Source organism: Triturus cristatus, chromosome 6 (assembly GCF_964204655.1).
Source record: "Triturus cristatus chromosome 6, aTriCri1.1, whole genome shotgun sequence".
In the NCBI taxonomy this organism is placed as follows: domain Eukaryota; kingdom Metazoa; phylum Chordata; class Amphibia; order Caudata; family Salamandridae; genus Triturus; species Triturus cristatus.
In genome coordinates this window covers 1,895,368,212-1,895,396,055 of record NC_140589.1, presented here as the reverse complement: position 1 = coordinate 1,895,396,055, position 27,844 = coordinate 1,895,368,212, and the positions used below count along the sequence as shown (strand labels likewise).

The window sequence follows — 27,844 nt, the reverse complement described above, 5'->3', positions numbered from 1 at the left end:
ATTAACCCCCCTCCTATTTTTCCCCTATGGCGGCCACATAGTTTATCCTTTTGGAGCAAGGTTCATTGAGAGATAAGACCTATGCTTGGTCTTTCCCTATTCAGGCAAACAGATTTCTTTTTTCTTTTCTATTGCACAGGCATAGCCTGAATGGACATAAGAACACTTTAGAAAATTAAATAACTACATACACTGTACGAAAAAAGAAAGATTACAGTGTTCAAATTTAAAATTGCAGTCAGCCCTTTCAGCAGATGCTCATTTTATTACTGATCAGCACGTTAAAAAACATACACTGTACAGAAGTAGAAAGAATACAATTGTTGTCTACACAGGATATAGGAGATGGTAATCACTGCTATAAGCAGAGGTTTCTAATTCACTGCTTGTCCAGCAAACTGCCCTGCAACGTCTGTACAAATGGTGGCAGCTCCTGTCCCACATGAGGCCATAAACCTGATGCACACACACTTCAGGGGCTGCAAACCTTGAAGGCCAGTGGCATCTGACTTTCAACCAACCCCAAAACTCCATTTGTGCTCTACCGGGCTGTAGTGTTAATGAAAGAAACAAAATGTAAACGGGAAACAGCATGAACATGAAATTCAAAGTTTTTTAGCTAGGATCTGATTATCAGAAATGTCGATCAAAACTGTGGATACGAGCCGTAGAAGGCCCTGTAGAACAAATCTCACATAAATGGGTAACTAGGCAGAGCCAGGTCTTATCACTAGGTGGGCAAAATAGCCCTTATACCACAGTAGGCTGGGAGCTTTGAAAGAAATCTAGCTGTTGTTTTCTGTAAAATTTGCATTCTGAGAAAGTTTGATGCTCACTGGAGTTTGTACATAGTCACTTCCGTGGAAAAGAGCCTTTTCTTGACCAATCCTTCGGCACCTGCTATGACTGACACGATTTCTGTTCCTGTGTTCCATATTTTGTTCAGGTATTTCATCCCCTATATTTGTGAGCAGGTGTGGATTCTTTGTTGTAGTAACTGATCGATGTTTCAAAAAAGGACTTCACAATCAGTACATCTTACACCCAGGAGGCCTTTTTGATGCCCCATCAGACAGCGCTTGAAGAGAATGCGCTTTCATATTTATAATATTCAAATGCCGTCCCTGCAGTTATATCCTCTGATCAAGCTTTATCTATTCCTTTGTAATGAATGTCTTGTCACAATGAAGACATAACATTTCTCCCTGGAATGCATGTTGACAGATGAGGTTCATCACATGAAAAAACGACTTGCAATAAAAAGTTGTTTCTGCCAATATGCACTATCTGCTCAGCACCTGGTCACATCTATTGCTTCAGTTACTTCCACTGTGGATTTTAATGATGTTGCATAAATAGTCCCTTTGTAATGACGGGTTTGTCACATTCAGTATATTCCTATGGTGTCGCTCCTGTGTGCAGGACAGGTGTCCCACAAGTAACGACTTTCTGATGTTGCACTAGCTTTGTCCTTGTAAAGCAGTCATTCCCAAAGTGACCAATACTGCCCTCCCGCAGGCACCAGAATGATCAAGGGGGAGGTAGTAGCCTCTGGTGCAATTGGGGGGCGTTGAAAACAAAAAAGGGGCAGTGGAAGCGTTAAGAAAGAATACAAAATAAAAAAGGTAATTGTGGTAAGCCAAATAAGTTAGGAACCTCTGTTGTAAAGGATGTCTTGCTGCTTTGAGTGCAGTGATATGCATTCTCCACCGCCAGAACTTTCTCCTCTGTGTTGACTTATTGTTATTGCAGTAGCTTTGCGCTGCCAAAAATTAATTGTCACATTCAGGACATGGATATAGTTTCTCCCCAGGGTTGACTTTTTGATGTTGTGTTCGGTCTTTTTTTTTTACAAATTCCAGTACACATTTGTTGTGATATGTGTTCTTCTTCTCATGCTGTTACCACTCGATTGAGACACTCTTCCAGAAGACAAAGGAACGCTGCCACTTGTTTGGGTGGTTCTCAGGAGAAGGAGAACAGTCACTGGGAAGACAGATACAAGTAATGTAGGCAAACGTATTCCGCCTTAACAGAGTGGCGGGCGGTGCGAAACTGGGTAGAAAAACAAACCTTGAGAAGACCGCACTACATTTCGCATGAAGGAATGCGGTTTTATATGCCTACTTCAGATTATGTGGTACTTCCATTTTTTCCCCCTTTTCTTTTGTTAGCGGAAGAAATGACTCTGAACCTGCCCGCTTTTTGGGGCAGATTATTCGTCACCTACAGACGGAGTTCCAGAGTCCCGAATGCAGTATGTGGCATGTTCCGATGTGATAAGAGGGAACTTCCATCCCTTTTTTATAGCCCTCGTATGTTTATTTAAGGAACAGATTCCTCGTAGGATCCACCATTATTTCTTGTTATATGTAGTCTTCAAACCAATATGGTATAATTTCTCTATCGAACACTTTCAACTACTGGAAACTGTCCCTTGGCTTTCGAGGAAAGTTCCTGTGAATATCTTTTGATACAGTTCCAAAAGAAATGCCACTATATGGATAAGTTGCTTAATTTACACTTCTCATTATAGAGAAGGAATCGTTCTACTAGCATATCAAAGAGTTACTTAGTCTTTTCTTCTGATGGAGAATAAAATGTTAAGGAAACACTGAATGAACTTCTACCTGGTAATGAAATTAGAACTATGAAAAAAAAAAAAAGAATGTGCATCAATGTATGTTTTCTGATGATGTTTTCTGGGCATTTCTACCAGGGGCTACTAGAGATTTGAGGGAGGAATCTTCCCCCCCTATGATGTGTGGATGGTAAATGGCCTAGGTAGGTGTTTTCAAAGTGCTATGATAACTTATTGCTTACATATTAATTATTACATCCAGATTTTCTTTTAGTGTGATGAATATGCAGAAATTATTTTTTGTTACCGGTATTTCAAGGTCTATATACACATACATATATACACACACTAGACTAAGGTATATTGCAATAAAGTTTGGTTAATTATTGGATCTCACTCATTGTTCTATGTTACAGGTCTCCTTCCCCGCTGTTCCCTTCCTTCCCTTCCCCCACTTGATCATCTCCAAGTTCTGTACTATAAAAGTCTTCAGAGATTGAGGGTGACGAGAGGTCGAGCATATTGAGATACGAATCGATCCTGAGAGGGACCTTTTTCATCCAATCCTGCATCTGACACATGCGTTCTTCTCTATGTAGACTTTGATGGTACATTAGCTATACCTTTCTAATAAATACTTTGTTGCAATCATGTAATTTCTCTACCATGTGAACTTTCTGATGTATTTATCAAATGTCTTGGTACAATAAGTGCACTGATATGGTATCTCTCATGTGTGAACTTTCTGATGGTACATTGGCTGTGCTGTACCCTCCTAATAAATGCCTTTTTAACTTTCTGTACACTCATGTGATTGCTTCGTTAAGAACACTTCGTCACATTCTGTACATTCATACAGATGTTTCCCAGCTGGGACTTTCTGATGTTTTAACTCTCCCTTTCTTATAATAGCCTTGCCACATTCAGTGTAGTCTTCAGTATGGACTTTTGATGTTGCATTAGCTCTCCGTCTCTTATGAATGCATTGTCATATTCAATACATTTATATGGTTTATCTCCTGTCTGAACATTCTGATGTCATATTAAATGTGGTTTTGTATTAAGTCCCTTTCTGTCCATTAATATGGTTTCTCCCTAGTGTGGAATTATTGATGCTGCCTTTAGTTATTCTTCCTGTGGAAGACTTTATTACATTTTGTACGTACATAGGATTTCTCTCCATGAGGCGTTTGATGTTGCTTCAGTTTTTCATTTGTTATAAATGCCTTGTGACATTCAATACATTGATATGGTTTATCTCCGGTGTGAACTTTCCAATGTGGAATTAATTTTTGCTTACAAATAAATCCCTGGTCACATTCATATGGTTTCTCCTCCGTGAGGATTTATTGATGTTGCTTTAGGTTGGTCTTGCTTTGAAACAATTTATTACATCCTGTACATTCATATGGGCTTCTCTGCAGTGTGGACTATCTGATGTTGCCTTAGATTCTTCTTCCACCTGAACACTTTATTACATTCAAGACATTTAGATGGTTCCTACCCAGTGTGGATTTTCTGATGTTGCTTTAGCTGTCTATTTGTTATAAATGCTTTGTCACATTCTGTGCATTCATAGGGTCTCTCCCCAGTGTGGACTTTCTGATGTTGCTTTAGCTGTCTATTTGTTATAAATGCTTTGTCACATTCTGTGCATTCATAGGGTCTCTCCCCAGTGTGGATTTTCTGATGTTGCTTTAGTGTTCTAATTATTATAAATGCTTTGTCACATTCAGTGCATTCATAGGGTCTCTCCCCAGTGTGGACTTTCTGATGTTGCATTAGATTTGACTTTCTAATAAATGCCTTATCACATTCAGTGCATTCATATGGTCTCTCCCCGGTGTGGACTTTCTGATGTCGCATTAGATGGGACTTTCTAATAAATGCCTTATCACATTCAGTGCATTCATAGGGTTTCTCCCCGGTGTGGACTTTCTGATGTCGCATTAGATTTGACTTTGTAATAAATGCCTGGTCACATTCTGTACATTCATGCGGTTTCTGCCCAGAGTGGATCTTTTTATGCCGCTTTAGGATGCGCTTATTAAAAAATGCCTTCTCACATTCAGTGCAGTTGAATGGTCTCACTCCAATGTGGACATTTTGATGTTGCTTCAGGTCTCCATTTGTTATAAATGCTTTGTCACATTCTGTACATTGATATGGTCTCTCTCCAGTGTGGATTTTCTGATGCTGTTTTAGCATTCCATTTGTTATAAATGCTTTGTCACATTCTGTACATTCATATGGTTTCTCCCCAGTGTGGATTTTTTGATGCTGCTTTAGAAGCGTCCTCCTTCTGAACACTTTTTTACATTCTGTACATTGATATGGTTTCTCCCCAGTGTGGATTTTCTGATGTTGCTTCAGCTCTCCATTTGTTATAAATGCCTTGTCACATTCTGTACATTGATATGGTTTCTCCCCAGTGTGGACCTTTTGATGTTGCTTTAGCTCTCTATTTTTTTTAAATGCTTTGTCACATTCCGTACATTGATATGGTTTCTCTCCTGTGTGAACTTGCTGATGTATTTTTAAACTTCGCTTTGCAATAAATGCCTGGTTACATTCTGCACATTGATATGGTTTCTCCCCAGCGTGGAGTTTCTGATGGTGCTTTAGCTCTCCATTTGTTCTAAATGCCTTGGAACATTCTGTACATTCATACCTTTTCTCCCCAGTGTGGTCTTTCTGATGTCGCTTTAGATTATTCTTCCATCTGAATACTTTATCACATTCAGTACATTTATATGGTCTTTCCCCAGTGTGGATGCTCTGATGTCGTTTTAGATCTCCATTTGCTCTAAATGCCTTGTCACATTCTGTACATCGATATAGTTTCTCCCCAGTGTGGACCTTTCGATGTTGCTTTAGCTCTCCATTTGTTCTAAATGCCTTGTCACATTGCGTACATTGATATGGTTTCTCTCCTGTGTGAACTTGCTGATGTCTTTTGAAACTTTGCTTTGCAATATATGCCTTGTTACATTCTGTACATTGATATGGTTTCTCCCCAGTGTGGATTTTCTGATGGTGCTTTAGCTCTCCATTTGTTCTAAATGCCTTGTTACATTCTGCACATTGATATGGTTTCTCCCCAGTGTGGTCTTTCTGATGTCGCTTTAGAGTATTCTTCCATCTGAATAGTTTATCACATTCAGTACATTGATATGGTCTTTCCCCATTATGGATTTTCTGATGTTGCTTTAGCTCTCCATTTCTTCTAAATGCCTTGTCACAGTCTGTACATTCATACTGTTTCTTACCAGTGTGGACCTTCTGATGTAACATTAGTTGTGCCTTTCCAATAAATCCCTTGTTATATTCTGTACATTCATAAGGTTCCTCACCATTGTGGATTTTGTAATGCCGCCTTAGATTTTTTTCCCTATGGAACACTTTATTACATTCTGTACATTTATATGGGTTCTCCTGTACGTGGTCATTCTGACCCTGCATTAGGTCTGTCATTGCAAAGAACAATTTTCCACACTCAGTGCATCAATATGGTTTTTCTCCCGTATGAATTTATTGCCACATTCTAGATATCCATACGGTTTCTCTTCTGCATGTTCATTCTGATACCAGGGTAGCTCTTACTTCGTAATGAATACATCATCGGACTTGCTTCAGAATGTCAGTGTGTTATGTCTTCTATGTATATCATCTGATGCCTAAGAGACAAGTACAGACCTCGTTGAGCAGTTTGGGTTTTTTGCTGTAGAAAGATTTGGAGAGGCATTAGCCCTCAAGGGAAGAGATTTAGTTGTATACTGTTTTTACATCACTGCCCACTCCAGTCATAGTTAATGCCTTTACCGTGTTAATTTATTACTGCATTTATTTCACCTGTTAGATTAAGAAAAAGAAACACTGAATAACCTTAAATACAGAGCCCATACAGACAAGTGCGCTAAAGAAATTCTTAAATTACACTTTCAATGTAAAGATACAGTAGGCAGTTAAAGGGCATACGATTCCATGATCCCCTTCTATAAAGGAGTGTGGACTGAAGGAGTAACCAAAACACAAGAGAAGGTTCCTTATTCAATGAGTCAGACTATCTCCCCATGACACAATACAATGTTAAATCCATTGCGACAAGATGCCCCCATTCATATCCAGGGAATGCTCCAATTATCACACAACCTAACAAATAATACAAGATGGAACATGCAACGCAGAGCATTCCAATAACGGCAAGAAACATAAGCAATTGCTGCAAGGGAGTCATTTATACTATCAGACCCTGGGACAGGATCTGGACTTGTACTATGAGCTTCTTCCACATAGTGTAACTCCAGAGATCAGAGTCTCTGACCATATCTACACAAGGAAAAGGGGTTTACAAACATTTTAAACACAGAATGACAACAACATCAATATGTCTCACCTTTTAGACGTATAGGCTTTCCCAATGCTGCAAAACATCAGAAAAAAGAAAGAAAAACAATGAGGTTGCCGTCTGTTGCATCACTCTGTAGGCATGCACATTTTCCCTCCACCAACATGCACACCTACAGAATTACACATGCACCATTTTCCATTTAGTCTGGTGTTAGCCAAAACCTTATATTTTACAAAAATTACATATATGATTAACTTAAGGGTTTTAGCTCTCCATCCATTGGTCGTTTGCTGCGCCATTCACAATTTGATTCCACCCACTACAGAATACAGCATGGGGCAGTAGGTCAGCCTACTTCAGCTACTGGCTAACCTCAGTGACTGCAGTTGATCCGTGACTGCCTCCTGCTAATGATGTTGTAAATTCCTTCTGGAGCTGCCTTTGTTTACACGATTTCAGCTTTCTCAGAGTATAGCAGATGGTGTCCATTTGAATAGTTCCTTCATAAAGTAATTCACTTTTTAGAATGCATTTGTAAAAGGGAGAAGGAACAGGAATCAGAAGAGCATACCATTCCCTGGCATGTTCTCTGCTTACCTGAACACTCTTCTCTTCCTCTACAGCCCGATAGCCATCACGAGGGTCAGACAGAAAAGGAAACCGCAACCTCAGGAGAACCGGATGGTGCCGGTCACGAGGTCACCGCAGAACCAATCAGAGAGCGGGGAGGACTTTTTAAACCCCGGAATACGGATGAAGGTGGCTTAACAGAAAACACCGAAGGGAAAAGCAGCACTGGTGCAGATGCCGGTAAGAGCTACACATGTGAAGATTTTTAGGGGCCAAAACCAACCTGTTTTCTCGCCAGAGGCTGGAAGCGAGAAAACCAGTGAGGGTTTAATAACCCCATCATCCCAGCTGCTTGGACCGCCACACTTCCTGGTGAAAGTACCGGAGGAGAAGCAGTAACCGAATTCCCTGCCACCACCTTCCAGAATTCTTTCATTACTGGCAGCGAACTTGCAATGGCAGAGCGCGGCCGAGTACCGGACCAGACACAACACCCGCCACGTATCAGGAGAACATGGCTGAGCCAGGTAAGGGGCAGGATCTTGGGGAGACAGGTGAAACCGTAGGTGTTAAAAGCAGACCGGCAATCTATTGGGTTGTGTGCTTATGTTTTGTAGTTCCCTCTTTCTTTTTTCCCTTTTTCATCATTCCACTCCTAGGGCTTAAAATATTAAATGTCTATAAGCCTTGTAGAAATAGTCAGTTGACACAATAAGTGAAATTTGTTTCTTTCACTCTTACATTCTTTTTCGTAAGTTGAACAAACCAAAGACAAAGTCTTCTCGTCCACCATTTTTGTTGGCTAAATCAGGAGCATGGGTGTTTTGCTCTCTGGGAACCAGCCTATCCTCTCTTATACCTAGTATTAGAAAGAAGAGCGACTTACCCTGGCAATCTTTTCTTTTCCGAGGGCATCAAGAAAACAGGCCGATGACTCCGCCAGGACCTAGAAAAGAAAAATAGACAACGAGTTAAAGACCTTTTTTGCTTTTTTTCACTTTGTATAATCAAACTGAACTTCATCCAGACTAAGTGGTCACCTGGCTTATATAGTGAACTCATAAATAAAACCCCTCACTTAACTTCCTTAGTATCTGTGGTTATTTGCCCGTTAAGTGACAGCATGCAATGAAATGCATTTATAATTGCACTCCTGAATGCATTTTAATTGAGGTCTACAGCTATGCTTGTAAACCAACTTAGTCTGTATGTCCTGCTTGAAGGTCTTTCATTTATTTTCAGTGCTCTTGTTTGCAGTGCTTATATAGGTATTTAATTATTACTTTACTAGTTGAATCTGTGCTGTGTGGTCTGTCTTTGCAACCCTATCTATCTCTGTGTGTCGATCTACCAGTCTATCTACCTGTCCTTCTATGTATGTATCTACCGGTCTATCAACCTATTTACTGTCATTCTATCCATGCGACTTATGTTTGCAAATTAATCAATCTCTTTGAATTCTATCTATCTTTGTAAATTATCATTCTATCAATGTATCTATCTTTTCAAGTTGATCTAACTCTATCCGAAGGGTTATCTTTATCAATCTGTTTTTCCAACCCTGCCCATCTGTCTTTATAAGACTCTATTTGTTTTGCAAGCCACTCTATTTCGCTAACCTTTCAACTATCTGTACCATTTGTAATAAAGACCAACAAAAACATTACAAAAAAGCATTAGCAAAGGCAAAAAGGTTGGCAGCCACTACCAGATCCATTGTCTTTTTTAGGTTGGGTATTAGTTTGAGCGCATCAAATGTGCGTAAAACGCTTCTAATGGTTTTCAGTCTAATGGTTTTCAGTCAGACGTCATCCATAAGTCTGTTGCGTCATTCACATTTCAGTATTTTTTCCTTTACTCAACCTTTTGTAGATTGGAAAAGGACTGGCAGCCCCACAACTATAATGTTTTGCAAAATTAAGACAGAACATTCCCAACACCGGATCTGTTGGTTTTAACTGCAGCATTTATATTGACAACAAAAATACGGCCTCCCTGTGTAGCCTGGTTGGGAGTGACAATGGAAAAGAGAATAGAAAAAAAATACACACACACATATATGGAACCCCACACCCTGCAACAGAAATCCTTGGTGTTGGGGGGGGGGGGGGGGGGGGGGAAGAGGGGTGTTGTTAGGCCTGGTGTGTTTCCACATTATTTTTGCTTTCTGGTTTTGACGCTGTTTTTGCTGGTTTAGTGTCTCTGCGCATCTTCTCACTACTGTTCAGTGGTAAAGTGAAAGTGCTCCTAGTGTAAATAGGACTAAAGATTGGTGTTTCCATTATTGGCATATTTGATTTACTGGTAAGTCCCTAGTAAAGTGCACTGAGCATGCCTGGACAGGCAAATCAAATGTGGTTAGTGGGCCTGCAGCACTGGTTGTTCCACCCACACGAGCAGCCTTTCAAAGGGTTCTCAGACCTGACAACACAGTCTACACGCAGTTCTTACTACCATGTCGACTTTGCAGGTGCACCCACTTGCCAAGCCCCAACCTTCCCTTTTATTACATATGTCACCCCTAAGGTAGGCCCAAGGTACCCCTTTGGGCAGGGTGCATTGTGTTTGAAAGGTAGGACATGTACTGGTGTGTGTGACATGCCCTGATAGTGAACTACAGTGCATTTGTTTTTTACTGTTGAAAGGCTATCTGCCCCATAGGATTGAATGGGGAATACTCTGTAATATTTTATCAGTATATCTTCCCATAGGGACAAGATAGAGAAATGGAGTTTAGTATGCCTGTACTCAGAATGTAGAAACGCATCTTTTAGTGAAGATGATTTTTATGTTCTATGTTTGAAAATACCACTTTTAGAAAGTAGGTATTTTCTTGCTTTGCCGTCCTATGTGCCTCTGCTGGGTTGTGGATTGACGATCTGGCTTTGGAGTGACAGGGGCTGGGGATGTACATTCTCTTCAGACAGCCACGGGGGGTGGGTCGAGGTGTGTCCTGCCTTTCCTGGATGAGTCAGGGCTGGGCTGAATAGGCCTGGGCTGCATTTAGAGTAGCAAGAGGAGATTTCCTTGCACCTGAATGGGACAGGTCTGCCTTGGGCAATGCTGTCTCCATCTCCTCCTGGGAAGCTGGGCCAGGGAGGATAGAACTGGTTTGGACTAAGCACAGATACTCTCTGCCAAAGAGAATTGCAGTATAAATATTGGGGTCCAGACCCCAGAATTTGCTTGGATCAAGGAACCTGCCAAGAAGACGAGCTGGAAGAACTGCAGGAGGAGTACTGCCCCATTGCTGTGTTGTTGCTTTGTTGGGTTGGCCTGCAATTGCTGCTTCTGCCTTGGGGAGTAAAAGGACTAGACTGAACTGTCTTTACTTGTTGCTGAGTATCTCCAAGGGCTTGAAATAGAGCTTGCCTCCTGTTCACAAGGTCTCAGTTACAGCAAAGCATTCACCTACCTCTGGGTATTGCCTCTGGAACTACAGTTTCAGTTGCCACAGAGGGGGAAAGCAGCAGACACGGTCACCGACACTGCTGTGAACTCCATGTCGTGAGGGCACCACAGAGGGCACCGCCGCACTTCACACCGCAACCCTGGTCTCACCCAAGACTGCCTCCGCCACCGAGCTGCTGCTTGCACAGCGACCTGTTGGCACCACTCCTCACCTCCCCGCTTAACCTTGCTGCCCTGGTCTTACCGACGTCGCTGCCTGCGACAGCAGTCACCGCATTGTGGTTTGGGGGCACTGCTCGCAAGTTATGCGATGCGCTGCCCCCGTCCCACACCGTAGTCTACGCCGACGGACGCCAGCTCACTTCAACCAGCACTGTCACTTGCACCATGACCTGGTCGCACCGCCTCACTCCGCACTGTAGCTCTGGTCTCACCGACGGCGCTGGACGACTGTCAATGAGCCATTGCCTGCACCGAGACTGGAGGGCACTGCTACGCTTCACACTGCAACCACATTTGGCTGTATCCAAAGGTACTGTTTACAAGTCTGCTGACACGAACACCGATTTGCACCGACGCGGTCAGCCGGAACTGTTGGATTGTGTTATTTTCAGCACCGCGGTAGCACCGGATGGAGCTACCGACTTCAAGGAACTGTATTTTTAAGTCATACTTGCAAACTGCCTATTTTTTTATTACTGTATGTTGGTCTTGAATCGTTGTGGTCTTGGTTGCACAGATAAATATTGGTAATTTTTCTAAAACTGGTGTGATGTTTTCACTCTATTACTGTTGGTTATATGCAAATGCTTCACACTGCCCCCAAGATAAGCCGGACTGCTTGTGCCAAGTTACCAAGGAGGTGAGATGGGGTTATTAAGTATCCCCCCTTATCCTGACAAGATGGTCCCTATTTGGACAAAGGTGCAAACCATTGCCAACTAGAGACCCTCATTTTAAACAGGGGGTCATTAGTTTTTTCAATAACTACATATAGAGTTTGTGTTTGAACAATAATATTATATGTTTGGCGGATGCACATCAAAACCAACAGCTGGCTAAGAAACTTTTTGTATCTTTTGTACCGCTGTGATGCTGGTTCCTTTAACATACAGAGCTGCCCGCTGGTCCGCTGTCATCTCCATACAGGATGAACTAATGTCTGTCCGAGTTTCAAGCAATACATTCTCCACCACCGTGACGGATAGTAGCCCGTCCTCCATGGTCCATCAGTAATCTTCAAAAAAAGAATTGTAGCATATATTAAGATGTTATAACCAACACGCCACGCGCTGCACTGTTGGAAAAGACTCCTAAAAAGAACGGTGATTGTATCCCAGTGGTTACCACCTTTGGCCCACTTTCCACCAAAATCAGACAGACTATCCGCAGGCACTGGCACTTGTTAAACACCACGAATATGCAAATGCCTCCACCTCGGTTTGCATTCAAACGATCAGCTAACATCCGCGATCGGTTGGTACACACTAGACCCAAACAAGATCTACGGGAAACCAATATCCCGCAGGGACACTACCCATGCGGGAGTTGCTCAGTCTGTGTGTTCACATCTCCAACGAAAAGTGTTACTCTTGCTAATAATAAAATTTGGTTTCTAAACAAATTCAGCAACTGCAACACAACAAATGTTATTTACAGATTGACGTGCCCCTGTGATCTTCACTATATTGGCCTAACCACCAGGAAGGTCAAAACAAGGATACAAGAACACCTCAGTACATTACGTGCAGGTAAATTGAGCACTAGATTGGTGCAACATTTCCAATCTCATAAACACACCCCTAAAGATGTTCGCTGGGTGGTTCTAGAGAGGGTGATGGGGGACCAATTTAATATGGAAACAAGATTGAGTACCAGGGAAGCACGCTGGATTTATCAGGAAGGTGTAGATCAAATCGGATTGAATGATCTTATTGAATGGAACAAGGTAAAAATATAGTCCCCTCATTTTTTATATCGTTTCAGGGCGATATCCCTACCCGATATGATGTACCAGTGTTTTTGAGCTCTATCTGTGGGGACTATGTTACTTTATTGTCCACAATAACAACAAACCCTTTGTTGAAAAATTCAATCATTAGTACAGACTCTCCCAATAATGCACAGCTATTGCCAATAAAGTTATTTGGTATTGATCATGCTATTCTGGCCTGGAACAAGGGTTGTTGAGTGACTCCATCATGGGTGGTTGTGTACATTACAGGTAGCGCAGTTGGGGCAACATATGCTTTTGTATAGTGGATACAGCACTTCAAATATCGTGTCTTTATGTCCCCAATGGTTCAATAAAGTTGATGGGGATTGTATATACATTTAACCTTACAGCAGGGGTCCGTACGGGTGTTGAGTTAAACTGACCTCAATATGATTGCTTGGACCGAGCCATAGTAACTGCATATAGGATTATGTGTGGTCATATATGTGGCCCTGTAATACTTTTAATTTTTTGTTAAAATTCTTTGTTAAGGTTTTTAAGAATATTGCAAATGATAATGCCCATTTAATCGATATGGACAGATGCCATATCCACCGTTGCCAAAATCGTAATGCATTTCTCTCTGAGCGTGGGAAATTGCAAAAAATGAAGCCCTTACTGATGATTTCGCCATTTAATCATGGCGGTGACTGCAATAGTGTTAAACAACTTGATCCCCTAGGCAGGGCGGGAACTTTTGAGTCCGATCACGTGGTGAGCGTGCTTACGCGTATATCCACGATACACAACAGCCGGGCAGACGCGGTGCCGAGTTGATGCCGGATACGTACTCGGTCACGGTGAGTCTTGACGTACGGGTGTGTTTGGAAAGCCTAGCGGGTGCGTTTGGAAGGTTTTTTCAAAGAGGAATGGTAACCTCTGTCATGCGGCTTGTCATAGCTATAGTGAGAGTATACGCTATAGGTTTAACAAACTGGTCGGCGACGGGGCTAAGGAGTAATGGTTACCACACAGTATAGGGACTTTTTTGATCACACGATGAGTGAAAGTTACTACAGAAGGGTTATTACATGCCAAAAACAGGGCACAAGAGCATTATCATTGAATTACGAACACTTAATGGTGGTCATATGGGGAAGTTATATCTCCCACGGCCTCATGATTTTCGTTATGTATTACAGACTCACGTTAGGAGGTGACCGGAAGAGCCTTGAAGGAGTGATTACAGTCGCACACACACAAGTGCCAGAGGCTAAAGGTATGCCCATGTTGGGCAACATCCCGGTAAATGTTTTGGAGGATATGCAGTCAGGGAAACAGTATATACTGCATAACGTTCTTCCTTTTTAATCAGATGCCAACTAATCTTGCTATGTGTTGTTTGTCTATCTCTTGTCTCCCTGTGTCTCTGATAGAAGTGTTTTTAATAGACAAGCGGTGGTGCAGGGTGGAGCGATAATACCCCACGCCCTGAAGAAATTGCCGTGAGTTTATCCTAAGGCAATGAAACATGTCGGCATTTTAATATGAGCAGACACACAGCACAGAATAATAATCGAAAGCCAGTGTGATCTAGCTCAAGTTTGTTAATAGTTGTGGGGTCGCATTTGGTGCACGAATCATTGCACAGTTATTTCCTATTACACACCCTAGCACTTTGTCTTTTGGGTCTTAACCCATTTATTTTCTTTTACACACTTCTTTCTTTGGAGTGGTGGTAGCTGATGATGAGATCTTGAGGTAGCAGGCGAGTACCTTCCTGCTTTATCCTCCCTGGTGTTGCTACCGTGAGGCACCATCACTCCACTTTCACAATTGTTTCACTACAATTTTTTTCACCACATCACGGTGTTAGAGACACAGGCCAGGGGCTACAGAGATAGCTTTCACTTCGTATGAAATTCCTTTTTCTTTCCTTTATTGGTGATTCATACCTATAGCAGTATAGATGGCGTAACCACTTGCTTTATAGATTGTCTAAAAATATATGACAACTCTAATAGGTGTATGAGCTGTGTTTTCACCGCGTGAACAGGTCATTTATTGTATACGGATGCACATCAAAACCAACAGCTGGCTAAGAAACTTTTTGTATCGTGAAGGAACCGCTGTGATGCTGGTTCCTTTAACATACAGAGCTGCCCGCTGGTCCGCTGTCATCTCCATACAGGATGAACTAATGTCTGTCCGAGTTTCAAGCAATACATTCTCCACCACCGTGACGGATAGTAGCCCGTCCTCCATGGTCCATCAGTAATCTTCAAAAAAAGAATTGTAGCATATATTAAGATGTTATAACCAAACGCAAATCAAGACCTCACTTTAAACTTTTTTCTTTTTCAGTGAATTTCTGGGGCTCATTAAAAATGTTTTTGATGTCCGTGGACTCTAGTCAAGCATTTGCAAACTCTTACCGGGTTCTGGTCCCTTGTCCTACCTTCCATGGGGTTCACAAAACTGCAGGAGGTCGAACAGAGAACTAGGACCTCTGCTGCACGTTTGCAAAATTCACCAACAAAATATACCTTTTAAAAAGTTTGTTCTTTAAATGAGAACATTTTGGGACCCCCGACATGGCCTGGGGGTCAGGGTTTACCCACCATTCATTTGTATGCAATTTTTTTCAGGACTTGGGAAGTGAGTGACTGATTCCTATAATGACAGCTGCAACATGTTTTTCTTGTTGCAGCCAGACAATCAGATTTACAGACGATTTCCAGAACCAAATATCGAAACCACGAAAATAGTTCCCTCGTCCAATAGGATCGAGTTATTCTTTTAAACTCTGGGCCCACAGAGGTCCTCTAACACAGATTAGAGAATCTCAGTGCAAGGTGGTCCTGATCGCTAAATTGATCGCTTCATCCATGCGAAAATTGAGCACTAGAACACGTCTGTCTGAGATTTTTTTAATGCAGATGTTTGCAGCCACTCAAGAAGAAAATCTATTCAAGCGGCAGAAAGCAGCAGCGCCATCTGAAACACCATGTAGTGCCATTCGCACTAATTTTACAGCGTGGAACAAGCTATGTGCCGAATTCTTTTGCTTGCATAACTCCATCGAATATCACTGAGTTGTTATGTAACTCCGCGGAATTCTGCAGTGTGAAACTCCGTGAGTTACACCCACTCCATGTCTATTATAAACCGACAGACTGGAACAACCTTCTAAGGGATGATAGTTTCCATCCCAAATCACTGAGGGATAATTTACCAGTAGGCCAGTTCCTAAGATTAAGGAGGAACTGCACCAAGAAGAATGCTATGAACAGCATGCAACATTATTGACCAGCAAATTAGAGGCAAAAAAACCTATCCTGTGAGCCTTACAAAGATGGTCTTAAAAAGAGCAGGTAATGACGTCAGAATCTCTTCTACCAACTTTTTGAGAAACCAAAAAATGAACGCTGCACTTGTATCTCTATGTACGACACACACTCCAACCAAATAAAACAAGCATTGGCATAGCCAATAGGTGTCACTTTTGGGACCTTAGAAGTGATTAGCCATGCAACAGTTGATGTTGTTGCACCAAGGATACTGTGCTGCATAATTAAATACTTATAAAGGTCCCAAAAGCGAGACCTATTGGCTATGCCAATGCTTGTTTTCTGTACTGTTGTTGAATGTTCCCTATAGAAATTGCATGGGGAAAAGGTGTTTAAGGACCACCCTTTTTCTCGGTCCATGATTGACGGATCAGCCTGAAATATTCCAGGGCAGAGCTTAGGCGCATAAACTTTTATTTTGGAAAGCTTCTTTTTACGATTCGTGAAATGGCACAAAAGTTATTAAAAAAACCTGACATAACTATAACTCTACAGTGTTATTGCTGCACTGACAGACTCTGAGAACTCTGATGCCTAGAAATCATTCATGACATAGCAACAGTGGGAAACACTTTTGTTTCCCCACTGTTGTTACTGTCCTAGCTGTGAATAACTAGATTTAGAACCTGTTGTTCACGATAGGAGGTCTCCGTGTAAGCCATGCATAACAATAGGTTTAACTATTAACAAGTGTATTGGTGCTCAGTTTACAGACATCAGAAGGCGGAAAGGATGAGTCGGCCTCAGTGGGATTTAAACTTATGATCAGATGTTTTAGGGATGATGATGTAACCCGTGTAATGTCAACAGCAAGTGGTCAGCATCTAATAACAGTAATGGTCTGGCATAACCCTTGTTTGCGGCATGGCGGGGCAATGGCTCACAACCCATGCATGTAGGTTGTGAAGTTTTAGAAGCTTTACACATTTTGGAAGTATACAGTGTTGTTTTAAAAACTGTATTTACTGGAATTCTGAAGACCACACAATTCACAATGTGCTCACATCAAAAACATACAAACTTATTTGTGTTACTGGGGAATTGATTTTAAAAGAAAATCAAAGTTGTACACGGATTTAGAAGTAAATATGCGGTTATACTAGCCTCAAGGGATAACCTTGAGAAGACTCGGTTCAGCGCGTCGAGCGATGTGAATGCAGCTCTGTGAAGATACAATACATTCTATAGTTTACAGAGGACCTGAAATACGCACCTGTATTGAGACAGCAAATAAAACACCAGAAAAGAGGTTTACCGAAGGTTAATAAAAGCACACCTTTTTAGGCCTATCACAGTAATGTGTTATATTTGTAAATGCTTAGCAAACTTCCCAGGGTAAAAATTAACGTTTAATATGTGTTCTAATGACGATGCCCTCTGCTTTGAAATTTCTTTCTGCGCTGTTTTGGGAAACGTCACAAAATCTTCTTTTCCTGCCATCTGCATTAGGCTGTGTGTGTGTGTTTTTTAACTTCTTTTCTGAGGCTTCAGACACTGAGGGTGGGTGGAAGTCTGTGAACCATAAGTAAATTCTTACGAGGAACCTACAACAAGAGAGAGTATAAAGGGAGTGGTGCGCATGCGGCCGTCGTGCGACGCGAAAGTGATCGCGATCAGGCGAGCGATGCACTTAATGAGCATGAGGAATGCCATATGGTGCCTCTGCTCAAGCGCGTGCCCGCGCACTGCAAGCTGTAGCCGGCGGTAGCATTTTTTTAAACCCTTACTTAAAGTCTCGCCAGACCAGCGCAAGCACTCGGTCAGGCGAGACCTAAAAAATAATAAGCACTGGAGAATCCTCATGTAGGGTCCCCTTAATTTGCAGAAACCATATGTTTTCCTTTAACATGGTGGATCATTAAAGGATTCACTTATGCAAACAAGACTAAAACCTTAACCAACCAAAAAAAAAAAAAACATAAGTTATATATGGAATCTGCCCCCAGGTTTTTGGACACTACCTGTGTGGCCTTTGCAACATCTGCCCCCTCACTAAGCAGGCAAAAGGCTTTGATCTAAGACTAAAAACACCCTGGAGACTGAAGCAACGTACCAATTTTGACTCAATGAATGTAGTCTACATGCTGCTCTGGCCTTGTGGATTGAGGTATGTCGGCATGACAACAAGGAAGATTCGTACCCGAATCAATGAGCACAAAAGCACCTACAGGTGTAAAAGTAAAAAAAAAAAATGAGACACTCCGAAAATGACTTCACATGGACTGTGATTGACAAATTATCATCCCTTACATTCGGATGTATAGTACACTAATTGAGTGGATGCCGACAAATTATGGGACAGATCTTAAAATTACACAGCAGTATCAACGAGACATTACATTACAGGTGCAACCAGCCTAACACTAAATCTCAATTCCTCACAAGCCGCCTCCAAAAAATTTAATCAGCCCCACACGGATGTGTGGACAAAGAATGATTATCACTGGGGGCCCTGTTTGACCAATGAGTCCAAAATTAACCAAATTCCAAGACACAATACTATTCTAGAAATGCACACACAACATATGACACACATCTCCAAATATCAGCTAATTGCGAGATTCAATAAGTGGACTACAAGAAGCATGCCCGGGAAGACTACAGCTTCAGTGAGCCAAGAGTGCAATGTATGCAATGGCTACACGCTTCTGCGTCATCACGTTATGACAAGATTTCACATGCTGCATTGTACCCATTTAAAACAAGCATTGGCATAGCCAATAGGTCTCGCTTTTGGGACCTTATAAGTATTTAGTTATGGAGCACAATATCCTTGGTGCAACAACAACTGTTGCATGGCAAAACAATTATAAGGTCCCAAAGGCGACACCTATTGGCTATGCCAATGCTTGTTGCTGTTTTTGTGGTACTGCAATATATAGGGATGTTATTTGTCACAGTTTACAGTTTGGATTAGATCATTGATGACACTATTGTTCATAGGATCACGATGTCTCCAGTGACAACTTCTTGCTGCCCAGGTCGTGCAGAGGGGTTCCTTTTCCGGTGGTTCTGCTGTCCTGATCGAGCCGAAGGTCCTGCTGCAGTTGTCTCCTCCCTTTGTGTGTGTGGTTGTGGTTGTGTGTGTGTGTGTGTGTGTGTGTGGTTGTGTGTGTATGTGTGTGGTTGTGTGTGTGTGTGGTTGTGGTTGTGTGTGTATGTGTGTGGTTGTGGGTGTATGTGTGTGGTTGTGGTTGTGTGTGTATGTGTGTGTATGTGGGTGTGGTTGTGTGTGTGTGTGTGGTTGTGTGTGGTTGTGTGTGTGTGTGGTGGTGTGTGTGTGTGTGGTTGTGTGTGTGTGTTGTTGTGTGTGTGTGTGGTTGGGTGTGTGTGGGGTTGTATGTGTGGTTGTGTGTATGACAATAATACTAAAAGCATCTCAAAATAAAAGGAACACAAACATAGGAGTTTGGAGAAAGAGAAAGCACGTTGTAAGTCAAACGGGCGCAGCAAAGCATTGACACAACAACAAAAACAAAACAAGATCACTTAGCAAAGACTGAGTGCTGATAATGGATACACACAGCCCATCATCTTAAGAGTTCGATTACTACCAATGTGCATTCAAACCTGCCCCTCGTTGTGAGTTGCACCCCATATTTCATAAGTTATAACTGCTGCACCCACCATAGCGCTTTGAGATCTAAAGCGCAACATAGGTCTTATCGACTAAGCAGTCGCCAACATGCTGTGCTTTTAAAGAGAATGTGCCAAAAGTTTCCAGCTTCCTCATCATGTCCTCATGAAAGCGGCAACGAAAGGACTCCCTGAATGGTGCAACAGACATGAAGTGGCCGCTGCGATCAGAAATAAACACTGAGTCTTGTCCAGTTTCACTGTAACATTTCCTTAATGTTCCTTAAGTCACAAAGCAGTAATACTAAAAGCATCTCAAAATAAAGGAACACAAACAACGAGTTTGTGGAAAGAGAAAGCATTTTGAGTCAGCGATGGAAGATATATTTTAGGTGGGCGTGATATTGCCTGATGGACCACCATAGCGCTTTGAGATCTAAAGCGCAACATAGGTCTAATCGACTAAGCAGTCGCCAACATGCTGTGCTTTTAAAGAGAATGTGCCAAAAGTTTCCAGTTTCCTCATCATGTCCTCATGAAAGCGCCAACGAAAGGACTCCCTGAATGATGCAACGGGCGTGAACGCAAGCTTGTCGCCAGCCAGCAGCACTTTGAAAACTCACCTACTAAAGTCTCTCTGAGCAGCGCATGCGCGCTGACTCAGTGAGACCTAAGAACGATAATGTACAAAGGGGTAAAGCCTTTGAAAGTTTAGGAACCCTTATCATTTTTCAACACGAGATATATCATAGATGCCAAATCGACTCAGAAACCGAATATAGCTGACAACGCACTCCTGGAAGAGGTATCCAGACAGACGACTCCTGCATCATTGGTCATTCTAAATGACACAGCGTGGAAGGATGGAGAGCATGTTGGGCGATTTCATTCAACCAGGTTCTGGTATCTGCTGTAGCTCACTAGCCTTTGGATTCAGGAGAGTTTAGAGCTCTGTAGCTCTTAAAACGGAATAAACAGATTTAAACATAAAATAGAATTATTCCCAAGAATGTTCGAGGAAAGTGTTCCTTGATCTAGGATGCTGTTCAGAGATATTCGCAACCCTTCAGCGTCGCAAGACGGGTTTGCAAATGAACGTAGCAGATGAAAAGGAGCTTCCTGGATGACGCTTCTCCAAACTTCCGCTGTCCCCAGAGGGGGCGGTATCAACTCGGTTTCTCGCAGCGCCCCTGGATCTCATGCCCACTTGTAATCAAGACTTGTTATCTTCTCTTTTCCAATTTACACTTGCGGGATCTATTTTCTTATCAAAAAGGTTATGCTCTTCATCTGTTTGTCTTGTCATTTGATTTTAATTACAGTGCCAAACACATACATTCTTGAATTTTTTTTTATTTCCCTTTGGAATGCAAATGCACAGCGTCCCCTCCCCCTTCCTAAACAGGTTTCACCATTCTGACACTGAACATGCACACTGGTTTTGCCTGCCTATGCATTTTACTGATAATCTCTGCGTGTATGGTTGGTGTATTGATGCAAACAGTATAGCAGCGCTCTGCTAGTATTGTCCACCTTGTATCAACGTGCAGCCTCACAGAAGGCCTTCACGCCCCAATTCTAGACAAGGGCATCACACCAGAGCCGCAACAGGGAGGAACCATGGTCCCCACAGTCAAATTCCCATGCTATTCGCAACAGAAAGATTCACATCTTACTCTCAGGAGAATACATCTCTACAACTCACTCATCTGTCCCTTGAAGGCCCAATGAAATCCTCGGATTCAATACAAAGTCATATTTCTTCGTAACACACCTCCCAAACTCGTGCACGAAAACAGAGGGATTTGATCTCTGAAAGTCACCGAAAATGTTCCAAAGCTTGATACGGTGAAACACAAATCCAGCCACAGGAGGCTAGCCAATCAAAGCACGGAATAGATTTGATGTCACTCACAGAGGTTAACCCTCACCCACAGACGCATATCAAAGAGACATTTTACTAATGACACCTGCATCTGGCCACATCAGAGAGACTAAACAACCAAGATGCTCCTGTCTGACCACTCTTCACCCGGGAGTTCGGACGGAGAAGACATTCTGAGATGTCACGAAGAAAGCATCAACTTCTGCAAATTACGGGCTGGGAACCTCCTTATTAGAGAAGCACCCTCGCTTCGGTGGCTGTGTCTGGTTGAGGACTACTACTTTCTTAATTATCAGCACGACGGAGATGCACCCACTGGGAGAATCCCAAACACTTGTAAGCGCGAAGGCGGGGGAGGGGCGGAAGCAAGGAGCAAGCAAGAGGAAAGACAGATGGCGCTGAAGGCTGGCGGTTTGCTCGCGTGAACGCAAGCTTATCACCAGCCAGCAGCCCTTTGAAAACTCACCTACTAAAGCCTCTCCGAGCAGCGCATGCGCGCTGACTCAGCGAGACCTAAAAACCTGAACGCATGAACACAAACTGTATTGCTGCTGGTAAGTGAGGGACAATTCAGGTTTGAAGGCAGGCACGACCACCTTGATGAAGTATGTGAAGACGTGGTGGGGAAGGGCTGGCTCACTTACACCACTTAAAAGCAACAGTCTCTCGATTTACTTTGGCCCTTGATATCGTAACCAGTACATCAATATCAGTCAATTGAAAGCTATGCAGAATGCACGATTCCACTTAATGGCAGCATATTTCCTTGCCCCAATACCAATGGCTATAATATAACTCACTGCTCTCTCCCAAAATAGCTGCATTCCTTTATCTTGTGTAAAGTGTGTGACTACAGGGGTATGCCTCCCCGATTGACTCGCATGACTTCTGGATTACCCCCAAGTATGGATAAGCGTATGAATGGATATCTTGCATGAATACTTACACGCATGCATGCCCATACGTGCAGTATAAGTTTGCACTGTCACAAAAAAGTCTCCCACATACAAACATTTTATTTTATTTGTTAGATGTTGCGACTAAGCTAGAGATGCTATTTAAGGGTGGATGATATTTTTTAAGTAAGATAAAAATCTAAAAAAATATTATTGAACAATAATTATATGTGGTCATATTGTTTTCTCACGTTGTCTTTATCTGTATCTTATCTTCACTATAGGGATCCACCCAAGAAGAGACTTGCATTAGGTGAGTGCCTTTGGATTCATTGTCATGCACAGTATGAATCAGTTACAGGCAGGGATGCATTTAGCCCTGATGAAGGGCTCAGACTCGAATAAACTTTAGATGAATGTGGAAACATGTTGGCAATTTGATCAGGATGGCTGAGCCACTCTTACTCCTATTCCAAAATCTCTTTTTAATATGTTCAAGGGAATGACCACCAGTGGAGACCTTGCATGTATGTGTTTAGCATCATGAAACAACTCTCTGCCTGGGAGTGAAAGGGGCTCCACAGTGGTGAGGAGACCAAGAAACCTAGAGGCTCAGCTTACCCTCTTGGAGATTTAGGAGACAAAGCTCGGCCAGGGGGTGACAAGATTAGCATTAGCCCTGGAGGAGAACAGGGTCATGCTGGGGAGCAAACCCCATGGACATGTTTGCAGGTGCGTCTACAAGTGATGATATCATCTTAAATCTGTATCTCCGGAACCCTCCGGGATATTTCATACTTCAAGGTCTCTAAAAATAAATACAAATATAAATCGATTTTTTATAAATTGGTACCTTCTTCCATATGTGGTTTTCTTATTTCATTGTTTGCTGCTGTTGAAATACTTTACACATAGTTCCTAATCCGAGTCTTAGTGCTCTCAGCTGCAGCCGCCCAGGGTTGGGCTTCAGGTTAAGTAAACGAGTAAATTTGCATCACTGCAAAACATGCACACATGCAGCAGATAATTGAAAAACTGCACACCACTGGACAGAAAAAAGCTGCTATGTGGAAAGGAAACAATGAGTAATGTTGGGACCAGCAAGGTGCAGCGGACTCACCAACTGCAGGAGAGTGAGAGCAGGCCCCCGAGTAAGCAGGGAGTCCATTGAAGGCAAATAAGACGCTCAAGAGGACCCACAGGCCAAAGGCATGGGAGTCGCAAGCGTACCTCAAGCAGCTCACTATAGATGCAGGCCCACGGTGCAAATGAAGCGGCGAGGACAAAGATCTTGACAGGAAGAGATACTGGAGGCAGGAGTTTCTTCTAGCCCAAAGATATCTGGAGTAAGTGCCTACAAACCTTGGCAACAGGCAAGTCGACACAGTGCTCAGGGGTTCGGCTCCAGCGGTTCCGAAGAAGAATGCTGGCCTCACACTGGCTGGGAGGACAAGGCAGGCCTCAAAGGAGTTGCAGAACCACCACCTGTGTAGCAGGGCCTTCCGGAGTCTGTAGGACATCAGGAGCAGCAGACTGGTCAGCTTTGTTGCGGTGAATGCAGATACAGGGGAGTGACTCCTTCACTCCAAAGGGAGATTACTTTGGGTGTCCTTAATGCCAAAAGGCCTGGAGAGGAACCTGGAAGAGGCACAGGCACAGATGACTAAGAAGCTTGCAGAACAGCGAGACCAGGAGCAGCAGGAGTCTTCGTAGGTGCAGTCTCGGTTCCAAGCAAAATCCAGTGAAGGTGCCCAGGCGGTTGAAGTTAAAATGGTTTTGGACCTGAATCCTGTCCCACGACGAATCTGAAGAGCCACCCACAGGTAAGCCCTTAAGTACCCTAGGCAAAGGGTTGGGACAATTCAGGGGTCCCTCCCAGAGAAGGGGCTGGACAGAGAGGAGGAAACTTTCACATCCTTTGTCCAGTTTCGCACCAGAGGGGGAACCAAGGGCTGCCTGAACTGGCTCAAACTGGAGTATGCAAGGAGGGACCCAAATGTGCCCTTCAAAGCAGTCTGGTGGCGCAGGCAAGCGCCCCCACCCCAGCCCAATACAGTAAGTCCTGTCTGGGAGGTGGTCACACCTCCAGTGACACGAAACCTATTATCCTGCCTCCCTGTGCTCAAGCTTGGCTCAGCAGCAGGAGGGCAAAATCGAGTCTATGGTTGGCAGCAGCACTAGCTTATTGTCAGACTCTGAAAGGCTGTAACCGGTAGTACAGGCGGTGGGGGGGGGGGGGGGGGAGGGGAATACCTCCAAGGGAGCACCCTGGTACATGGGATCATGCTTCCAACACCGGAACCGGTGTTGGGGTATGATTACTACATGACCGGGTGCAGCCACTATATAGTGAAACATCTCGTAATGACTGGTATCCACTATATGTTTTAAAATGGCTGCCCGCACTTACAAAGCCTGGAGAATCGACTCTGTGGTTTGTAGGGGTGTCCTGCTCATGCAGTGTCACCCTCACACTTATAATCAAACAGCCTGGCCTCAGGACTGAAGAGCCTACTATAGGGGTGACATATAGGGTTTAAGTGTAGTGACCTCTGATATAAAAAAAACGTATACCTGTCATAAGTGGTGCTAGCACCAGCTCACAGAGGCTGCAATGGCAGGCTTTAGACACAGTTTGAGTGGTCTCCTATGGGTGGCATAATATGTGCTGCAGCCCATAGAAGACCCCTGGTGGACCTATGCCCTGGGTACCTTAGTACAGTGACTGGGTTCCTGATTACCAGGACCCCAGTTAGACAGGTCGGAAAAACAAAACACCAGCAAAAAGTGGGGGTAATCAGGAAAGCAGATCCTACTTTCCTACATTGCTTATGAAAGAGGGTGCGCGGTCCAGGCTGGCAGCGGAGTAAAATAAAAGTGATACACATTACTGCTTATGAAAGAGGGCGTGCGGACCCGCAGCGGAGTAAAGTAAAAGTTGTAGTGCGGTATCCCATGAACATGGGCGTCCGCAGACATTTTTTCGGGGGGGGGTTTAAAATGTCTACTTCATCACCATCCTCCGACATGATTGAGCACAAGTATTAAATAAATAAATTAAACAAACCGAATAATACACAGAGCTTAAATAAACAAAGAAACCATGGGGGGGGGGGATGGGGGGAGAAACAAATTCTTGTCAGGCGCCACAGCAGATGACCTGGCAACTACAATGGAACAGAGGAAAAAACTAAAAATGGCCCGAAAAAAAAATCCCTAAATCAGATTGATGTGGTTCTAGAGAGATCCACATCAACAAACCTTTCATTGATGGTACAGTGGACGATTTTATCAAATTCAAGAGCTAGTAGGGTCAGCCTCGCTAAGCCACATTGTCTAGAACAATGTTAATGAAGCACCATATTAAGTACCAAAGCCATGACTGGTTCCATCTATCTACTTGGACAGAAAACTCAGAGGAGTGTCCTTGTTAGAGTTTGTGAAAAAGCAAGAGAGGGAGAGCTCAGTGCAGAAGGAAAGGCCGGGTGCAGGAAAACTGAAACAAGGAAAGCAGGGGACTGATAAATGGGTAGATTGTAGGTGTGCTCTGCAAGTCATTGAACACAGAAGTGGCAAAGCTACATGTCCTCCAATGCACACCTCTTTAGAACAGAGGCAGAGACCAAAAGGCAAACAGTAATAATGGACAGAATGGAGTTCATGGGTTTGGTGAGATGGAGTTCTGACAGACTTGGGAGTTACATTCAGCTAGGAGTAGAGGGGCAAGTAAATGGAGGATGAGCTTGAGGCCATATTTTACGTTATTCAGGGGCCTTGCCCATTCTAGAGAAGAAACTGTTTTGAGGTCACTTAATAAAAAGGTGATGCGGTGAGAGTAAAAAAAAGAACTGCTGATGGGGAGGGCGAGGGGGGTTATGTGGTAGCCCCAGTTCCTTGTGGTGTTGCTAAAGCTAGGACACAGAGGTCCAAGGCTAACAGATACATTTAGGAGCAAAGTCATCTGCTAAAGAGGCAGGTCCGGAAGCAATAAATCATATCAAGTAAGACTTGCTGGGGATCGATGAGAGATGACCAAAGGTGGAGACAGACGAATACAGTTGCTTCTAGTTTTCAGAAAATGGGGGTGGGGTAACCAGGCAAGTGAACATTCTACCTATTAATTTGTCTAAAGGGACCAGGGCAGGCATCATATGACCTGGAATCGCTGAGATATGGCAGTGCTGGCCTGATACCGCTAAGTTTAAGAAAGGAATAAAAGATCAGTGTGGAGAAGGTGTCTGGTAGGACGAAGAGGAGACCAATACGCCAATACAAACTGGCCAGGGCCTAGAACCCAAAGAACTAAGTAAAGTGGTGAGAGAGATAGCCGAGAGTCAATTACAGGCTAGGTTATTGCATAGTACACGGGTAGTCATAGTACGGCCCGCGGGCCGCCAGCGGCCCGGCAAGCCTTCCTTGGCGGCCCGTGGACCTAGCAGATATCATACCGGTGGTGTTTTAGTGTCAGCAAACACCGCCGGTTGCAGCAGCGCGAACTCAGATCCAGGCTGATCTGTTAATTAAATCCCTCTTTTGACCCTCGCCCCCTTTCCATTTGGACTCTTCCAGAAGCTGCCCCTGATCGCCCGCCTCCTGTGGTGTGTGCAGAAGGTGGCAGGACAGAGGGGGGCCGTCCTGTGGTGCCTGCCACCTGCCAGCAAATGGGCTGTGAAAGGTGATAACGCGCCACTCACAGCATCATGGAATTACACTTTGGCTCCTTTGAATTCTGAAAATAACATCAACCCTTCACAGCACCCAGTGACTGCACCAGTGCTGGCGCCAGAGAGAGGGTCTATTGTTTGTTTATTTTGTTGTGTGTATTGCGATTAACCCGCAGCCCCCAGGCACTTCCTGTGTGTCATTTTCGGAGGCATTTGAAATAGATTTGGTAAGTAACATGTTCAGAAAAGCAACGCCTCGCAATTAGGAGGGACATCCGCACTTCTTTTCCCTTAACAGATTTTGATGCAAACAAGAGAGAAACGCACAAAAGGAGAGAATGGGGTGGAAGAAAAAGACGGAAAATAGTAGCAGAGAGAGGAAGCAGCATTGGAAATAAAACCTACAAGAGTGAGATTAAGCGGCAGGGACTGTCTGGGGTAGATTAAAGAGGCTTGAGGTGGAATTTTGCAGCCTTGATATTATGCACCCCGACCTCTGATAGTGCGGGCAGTGGGCTTCTTAATTAACCTTTGGGCCCCGGCACTTATTCCTTTGCAAATTAAGCTCATATAGTGCCAGAATATTAAAAAGAAATATTATTCTGCAAAAATATTGCACCCTAA

At 43.3% G+C, this 27,844-nt stretch overlaps 1 protein-coding gene across 1 annotated transcript in view; it reads right to left on the bottom strand.

The window, feature by feature from the left end:
• Positions 1–219: 219 nt before the first annotated feature.
• The window catches only part of LOC146822338 (uncharacterized), a 34,050-nt gene continuing 6,425 nt past the window's right edge, over positions 220–27,844 (bottom strand). Inside the window, exons 3-5 of the mRNA XM_085613419.1 lie at positions 8,389–8,448; positions 6,978–7,004; positions 220–6,433 (exon numbers count right to left, since the gene is read on the bottom strand). Coding sequence (XP_085469545.1) covers positions 4,082–6,055 — 1,974 coding nt within the window. The 5' untranslated portion in view covers positions 6,056–6,433; positions 6,978–7,004; positions 8,389–8,448 and the 3' untranslated portion in view covers positions 220–4,081. The remainder of the gene's footprint in view (positions 6,434–6,977; positions 7,005–8,388; positions 8,449–27,844) is intronic.